Genomic DNA, 8,123 nt, shown 5'->3' on the forward strand with positions numbered 1-8,123 from the left:
AATCTCAAACAAAATCAATATCCCAAAATCATTCAATAAATAAAACAAAATCTTGCATAAAAATTTAATTTATCACTAGAAAAGCTACAATCTTAATTTTCTAAAGATTAATAAATAAAAGTTGAAAAGAAAAGAGTTGTTACCAAATTAGGGAGACCCACTTGAAAATATTGAAAGGTTCAACACTTATCTTATAAAAAGTCTAGAAAGAGAGGTTAAAAGAATTAGAAATTTTAGATTTTAATGAGCGGACAGAAATTCATTTAATTTTATATAAAATCGTTTGTTTTATATATTTTTGGCAAGCCTTTTCATTTTCTTTTGGTGATCAATTTTTTTTTATGAAATCATTTTCAAATATATTGAATATTTTGTTTATATAATTTTAAACAATATTATAAGTAATATTTTTCTTATTATTTCTTTGTGGGGTCAATTGACCCGACAATACTCTATGTGGCTAGGCCATTGCATTCTCTAAGTTTGGCCTTACAACTTTTTATTCTTACAGGTAGGATTTAAACCATTCTTTCATCATTCATTTTACATCAAAATGAACCAATTTTATTTTTTAAAATTTTTTTTACTTTTTTTTATATATATGTTTGGTCGAGTCTGACAAATCGACCAAACTAAGAAAAGATAGTCTGATCGGCTCTTAAGTTCTAACACGATATTTGTAAGTAAATTCAAACAGTGCCAACTGCTTCAGACACTGGAGATGAATAAAGCACAATGAACACTCGACATGTTTACACAATTCAGTTTCCCTATGTCTACAAAGCCTTAATATTAGTGTACATTAATATTAGTTGAAGGTTAGGTAATCTGTGAATTAATATTTGCTTATATATTTTGTTTTTCATGTAAAAATCATAAAAGATACATACACAAAAGATAATAATTTGAACATTGAAACTTTATTTTCCAATATGTTCGAAAAATTACAAACATTAACAACAAAATAACTACACTAAAAGCACCATATTCTAACAAACAAAACGCTAGTAAGCTTCTTGGTTCTTTTTCCAATGAATGCTACACTACGTGTATGTTTATATATACACTCAATTTACTTGGGTGAAAAATCAACCCGATAATTAACACTAAATTTATCTACAGTATGAATTGTGTTAGCAGAAAATGTAAGGATTTTTTTAAGACCGGAGCAAGAATAGTATTAGCCAATTGATCTCTCGAACGCTAACAGATAGGCCATGGAAAGAATGGCCTGGAAATGTGCTCTGCAAGGCAACAAAAATTGCATGCATTATAGCACTAGATTGAGCAGGGAAGTTCATTTCCAAGAAAAATAATTCCTAGTAAGCTCTACCTCCATGACCGAGTTTGAGTGACCCTACCATGAGGCCAAACCCATAATGGCAGACAAATAATGCAATCATTCAAACTGACCAACAAACGGTAATGGTCAAGTTCCCCACCATCTTTTATGAACTGCAACCACCAACTCTGTATTTCTACTTCTATTTGTGTGAACAAAAGGAAGATGATGGTTTGCAAGGACCCACAGACCACAGGCACCTCACCTCCATTATAGATGATAAGATCTCAAATGTCTTCTCTTAACCCGACTTGTGTAATCCTTTTCGGGGCAGGCAGAAAAATATTTCGAGTAACAAATCAACCAAACATAAAATAATCTTGGATATTCAGATAAACCAACCTTAGTCACTCATTCCAAAAAAGATCTTATTGCAACCATAGAACAATAGCCACTTGGTGTGAACAAATTCAATTGCAGACCACCAACAGAAAACCTCTGGTTCTTTACAGTCAATTTGAACTGTGCATGCCAATCAAGCATGTAGTCGTGAGCAAGCCATGACAATTTGATGCTTTCAGATCTCGAGATAACTTGTCAAACCTATCCAAGCTTAACAAAGTTTATCAGCCCCAATGTGGGCAACATTTCTCTCTGATGCCTATACTGAGCCACTAGTATTTTCACACTGGTACTGGTAAGCCATAATTGAGGAATGATCTAATTCTTCCATCCATACCTGCTGTTACTATAACAAGACCCCATGCATGAGATTCAAATGTACTCTGGCAAGAAGTTTTTAGAAACTTGTATTGGGATTTATGCATGGAAGATGACACAGTTAAAGGGCTGGATGGAGGAAGTCTTTCCTCTGGCCAAGTCGCAGATTCTTTGGGAAAGGACTCCAAAAAGTATTCATGGCTCAAAGAGAAATGTGAAGGTGAGGACAATGGAAGGTTATCAGATAAATTCTCATTCAGTACTTCAAATTGCCTTCCATTTTCAGCATTACCACATTTCATACCACACCATGGGATTGCAATGGATGCATTAGCAAAGAAACGCTCAAAAGATCTTATATCTTTAGCATTTGAGTGAGTACATTCATCCTGATCAACACAATTCCATATATATACATTTGCATCCTCACAGGCTGAAACAATATGCTTCCCATCAGGAGTTAATGATGTGAACGCCTGGTTTACATTGTTACATGCTCCTGCAGGGTGGGAAAGAGAGCATAAATTAGTAGCAGAATAATAAGAGTGAGGAACAAGAACGGTTTTTAGATTCAAAGTTTAATAAATGTAAGAAACTGATGTGTACAGTTCCAGGTTTAATGAGTTGGAATAAACCATTATTATATGATTAAAAGTTTAGCGAACGAGAGGACCATACCCTTGTATTTGCAGATCACATTGAGTCCTTGAAGAATTCTGACTTGAGAATCAGCACAAGTAACCATTACTTTACTTGAATCTTGTGGCAAAAACTGCAAAGCATAATATATAATGAGCAAAAACTGCACATCTCAGCCATTAAGACAAACCTATAGCAACCAAAAGCAAGGATAAGGGTAACTACCTGCAAGCCAGTTATCCTTTTGCAAGGTGACCTCTTTTTCCCATTTAAGTATATATGCGCATCTAGTTGCAAATGACTATCTGAATAAAGCAACAAAAAAGGATTTTGAGAATCCACCCTACTAAAAATGCAGCTTCATAATAGACATGTTTCTAAAACCTATGCCAACCATGAAAAATCTTACCTACAACATTTTTCAAGAAACAAACTAAAAGTGCTCCTCTTAATAACAGTAATCTTCAATTATCTTATCAATTGTGGATATCATTTATAATACTGATAAATAGCAATAGGCCATTCACATGAATATTTATGGATTCCTTTCAGTGTGAGCATACCTGTCGCATTGTAGAACCGGCAGCTACCTGTCATTGAGCCAACAACTCCTCCCTACATAAATGGACAAAAGAACTTTTAACAGACTTAGAACTTCTCGGCTGTCTGATGTAGCCCCCTAGAAGATAAAGGAGCAAGAAAATCACCAAACCTGTCCATCTGGACGATAACACACTGCAGTTACTATATCTCTTACATCACTCCAATCAACAACCTGACAGCTAGAAATTGCCCAAATACGCACTTTTCCATCTATTGAACCGCTAATGAAGTAATTATCATCGACAGGGTTAAACTGAACACATGTTACTGCATCATATAATGAGAAGTTATCAGGAGCTAGAACAAAATCATGCCCAAAAATACAACAAAGCATACTAATAATTCAATTAGATAATTACATGTTAAATAATGCACGCACATAGACACAGAGAGAATCAGCCAGAAGCGCACCATAATTACTATGAGAAAACACTCTTAGGCAATGGTCACAACCAACTTGCCACATTCGAACAGTTTTATCAACAGAGGAAGACAGCAGAAACTGCAACATGAACACACGAGTGAGACATATTCATAGAGAATGCTAGTTAGATGAAAGTTATTTGGTGATTATTATGAAAAACATGTATATATATATATATATATGTTGACTCACATTTTTCTTTGACCATGAGAGATCCAGGATATCACCATCATGCCCGTGGAACTCGTGTAATGGTTTCTCCAATATCCGGAAAACTTTGGGAGGGAAGATAACACATGCTGAATCAGAAGTTTTTCTCAAGCTCCTTAAATTACCTGCTTTTTCCTTATCTACAAAGTGGGGTTTCAATTCAGAATGGTGATTCACCATGAAGTATATGCAGGAAGGATCTATTTCAGGAATGTCAAGGTCATTGCATCTCTGATCTTCAACCACTTGCCACACTCTCACAACACCATCTTCACCAGCACTTGCTAGGTACTGCCCATCAGGACTGAACTTCATAGTCAAAATTGGACCTTCATGGGCCTGGATATCTTGTCCCTTATAGAGTGCAGAAAGTTCCTTTGTTTTCTTTCTGGTTTGGTGGACCTTCACTCTCTGAACCTTAGTCTTCAAAATCGAATCGTCTACATCGGGTCTCAACCTATCATCTTCAACTTGTGTATCCACCATACATGACATTGAACGCAATCTACTCAACCACCTGTTCTTAACTCTCTTTGCTATTCTCTCTAATTTATTTTGCTTCTCCCTAAATTGCAGAAATGAGGGTGATGCCACGAGAGGGCTCTTCAATTTCTTGTCTGTAACCAATTGTAATTCATTCATTTCAAAACCTTCACTCGCCTTTTCGTCGACATTGCATGAAGCACCCTCACCCTTATTTCCTTCTCTGTACGCAAAATCATCTCGCGAACCCAACTCCTCATATGATTCAAAATTCTCATTAGACCAACAAGACATGGAAGACCGACTAGAAGAGAACTCTTCAAAGCCAAATGTTCTCAAAACAGCTTCACTGGTTTCCATAACCCTAACAAATTCTCCTTCCAAACACGGTCTATCTACTGAATTCTCTCGAGAAACTCCATCTAAACTCAATCCCATCGAATCCAAGAATTTACGACTCAATCCCATCGAATCCAAGAATTTCCGACGCCGTTCCTCAACACTCCGTGGGCTACGAATCCATACATCATATTGGAAGCTACTCTCCGACCAATTATGAAAACTGGAATCTGAGTGATGTATCTCTATGTCATTACAGTTTAAACCAGGCATTGTTGCAATGTGCTCATGTGCATCAAAAAAGGAACATTCTTCACCTTCTTTTAAGCTATCCATTATTCTTTGAGTTCAACCCATGAAACTCTCTCCTCAAACACTTTTTTCAGGCCCTAGGCAACGTGGCAGATTCTAGATTCCATCTGCACAAGCTACCCCAGAAGGAAAAAAAAAACAAGAAACACAAAACACAAGATCAGTTCACAGAAACAAAGACTAAATAAATAAAACAAAGAAATGCCCACGAGATCCAACATGGATCCCAATCCGAACCCATTGAACCTGGTCCTTTCTAATGCATCCCAAAAAAAAAAATCACATCTTTAATATAGATATGAGTTTTTTAGCGAAAAAAAAACCCAAAATTTTGCAACAAATCAAGGGGACAAACTAGTTTTCAGCACACAAAGATCACACCCACACTGACACAAAATTGAAGATCTTATGATTACACTTGAAGAATGTTATAAACTAAGGGAGAAAAAAAAAGACAGTAAGAAAATATCATTATCCAGTGAACCAGTGGTGGATTAAGCAAAGCAAAGATATTGGTCTATAATAATGAAGGAATACAGAATTGACTTACATGGGGATGGAGCTGGTTTTCTATGAGATTTCTTTGAAACTAAAGGTGACATAGATCGAAGCATCCATTAAAAACGTTTTTGGAGCATTTTGAACTCTCTCTCTCTCTCTCCCTTGGGGAGGCAAAGTGAATACCGGACAAAAAATTGAATATAAACTAGTACGAAACAATATTATTATGATGGTGTTTTTGTTGTTTCATATTTATATATAATTTTTAAATAAAAAAACTAAAAACCATGTATTCAAGAATCAAATCTATACAAGTTATTTATCACTCTCTTAAATGTTTCACTTTCACCTTATAGTAAGATGTAAAGAAGGTAAAAGGAAACATCATTTATTTCACATCTCATTGTAAAACCATCTTAGTAAACTGATAAAAACCAACGAAAGAAAACCAATTAGAGTAGATTGTGCTCAGCATTAATAAATTCCTCATTCCTTTGATTAATAAATCTTACGTATTAATTAAATCACAGTGGAATTAAAATTACATATTAATTAAATGATAGTGAAAGAAAATGACCCATTCATTTTCATTTGGAAATTTAAAATAAAATTTGCATTTTAGGCACTTTTTATTTTGATTATCCACAGTTAATTCATATTTATTTTAGTCACCTAAAAGTAAATTTTCATTTTGATTACTCTTTTTAATTTCTTTTATTTTTTTCTTTTGTAGATCTAATTTTAGTTCTTCCTAATAAATCAGAAAAACTTTTTACAAGAAATTGTTTAGGTTTTATAGGAAAAAACTTGATTTTTACTTGGAAAAATTATTGTATCTTTTAATTTTCTTTATTTTTTCTCTTTTTAGAATTCATTTTATTTTTTCAGTAAAAGGAAAACCTACAGTTTTACCAAGAAAACCATTTTATCTTTTAAATTTCTTTTATTTCTATTTTTAAAACTTAATGGGAAAACTTGGGTTTTGGGAATTATATAAAATCTTAAAGAAAAACTTGAGTTTTAGAAGCAAACAAAATGTAAATTTTATTTTTATACCCAAAATGAAAATTTATAAAAGTTGAGTAACTACGTACCCGAGACAGATATAAATTTATCATTAAAATATGTGAAGAACATGAAAAAAAAAAGAATAGTGCACAAATTTTATTGTTAAAATTGAAATATATCATTTTAAATAGAGTAATTAATTTAAAGTTAAAATATGAAGAAACTTGAGATTTAGTCTCTTAAAAACGAAATTACAAAATGAGTCCTCCTATATTATTTACTGACCGGAATACCTCTCCGTCAGCTCACAGATTACTCTGCTTGTATCGTTTTCATCTTCCAAATCTAAAACCCAAATGTCCCATAACTCGGTTTCATTTCAATAATTGATATTTAAAAAAAAAAAAAAAACTGTAGTGCTTCCATCAGATCAAATCGAAAACCATAAAAAATCCAAACCAACAATATTTATTTCTAAAATAGAGAATTTAAACCCAAACTTTAAAGATAAAAAAAAGGCAAATAAGTTATGGATTTCTTACTCTTCGAAGTCGGTTGATGATAGTTTCGCGTGGCAGCCATTGTTGATGAACACATCTCCAAATGTCATTGATCAGAGCAGGGAGCAATATTTGTGTGGGATTGGCATGGGTGTTGGAGAGAGAGGATTGATTACTCTTCTTTCTTCTGGTTTATATTTAGAATTCTAGTTGTTTTATATTTGATGAAAAGAAAAAGATAGGGAGGCATGTCAGAATCTAAAACCCCATCGCCTTCTTTTCATATAATACTGTATATAGATTTAAATAAAACTATTAAAATTAATAAAACAATAAGGGTAAAACAGGAAACAGGATTTTTCTTTCATATTAGACCGAGAAACGTGATTTAAAAGCGTGTGTTCGTGTATTAATTTTACAAAATTGTTTTAATTTGTCTTACTAACTACTGAATACAATCAATGTTTTCTGAATAGGAAAACAGTTATTAAATATACTTTTTTTATTTAATAATTAAACTATTCAAACCCTTTTTTCAATCACGGATGACATTATCATTTATTTCTCGAATAAATTATATGAATGATTACTCAATTATGTAAATATTTTTGTTCAAATCATTTAACTTCTTTTTTTGTTTAGTTACTAAAGTTTTTTAAATTAGATTATTTAGTCATCGTGTCTGTAATAACAGATTTTGCCCGGGCTTTAAAGGGCCCAATTTACAATTGGCCTATGTGGCCCAATTAAAAAAACAAATTGAGGCCCAAACCAAATAATGGCCCAAAACTGATTCAGGAAACCCTAGGGTTTCAGAAGCAACAACAAGAACCGAGAGCCAAGCCAAGGCCGAATCTCCATGAATCTTCATACCTGCACGAAAATGGAGACAAATAGAATATGGAAAATGAAATCAGAGATTTGCAAATCAAATCAAAAGACAATAGATATTGTTTCTTCTTTTATGTCTTTTTCATTCGGCTATTTAAAGCCATAGACAATACTGTAAAAAGGACCGAATTTTGAAAAATCAAAAGATATAAACTGCAATTTTCGCAATATCAAGAGCAAAGATCGAAGCAAAGGAGGATACTTGCAATTT

At 33.3% G+C, this 8,123-nt stretch overlaps 1 protein-coding gene across 2 annotated transcripts; it reads right to left on the reverse strand.

Annotated features, from left to right (window-relative positions):
* Positions 1 to 901: 901 nt before the first annotated feature.
* Positions 902 to 7,289, reverse strand: LOC105788700 (uncharacterized). Of its 2 annotated transcripts, none has more exons than XM_012615707.2 (8): positions 7,064 to 7,289; positions 3,861 to 5,128; positions 3,656 to 3,746; positions 3,354 to 3,511; positions 3,205 to 3,256; positions 2,867 to 2,946; positions 2,681 to 2,774; positions 902 to 2,501 (listed from the first exon to the last, which is right to left on the reverse strand). In XM_012615707.2, exons 2-8 carry the CDS (start codon positions 5,034 to 5,036, stop codon positions 1,966 to 1,968), a joined length of 2,187 nt encoding a protein of 728 aa, XP_012471161.1. In that variant the 5' UTR covers positions 5,037 to 5,128; positions 7,064 to 7,289; the 3' UTR covers positions 902 to 1,965. The 2 variants fall into 2 exon arrangements, with proteins under 2 accessions (XP_012471161.1, XP_012471162.1); XM_012615708.2 differs by lacking the exon at positions 7,064 to 7,289 and adding an exon at positions 5,563 to 5,787.
* Positions 7,290 to 8,123: the final 834 nt, after the last annotated feature.

Source organism: Gossypium raimondii, chromosome 2 (genome assembly GCF_025698545.1).
Source record: "Gossypium raimondii isolate GPD5lz chromosome 2, ASM2569854v1, whole genome shotgun sequence".
NCBI classification, from domain to species: Eukaryota; Viridiplantae; Streptophyta; class Magnoliopsida; order Malvales; family Malvaceae; genus Gossypium; species Gossypium raimondii.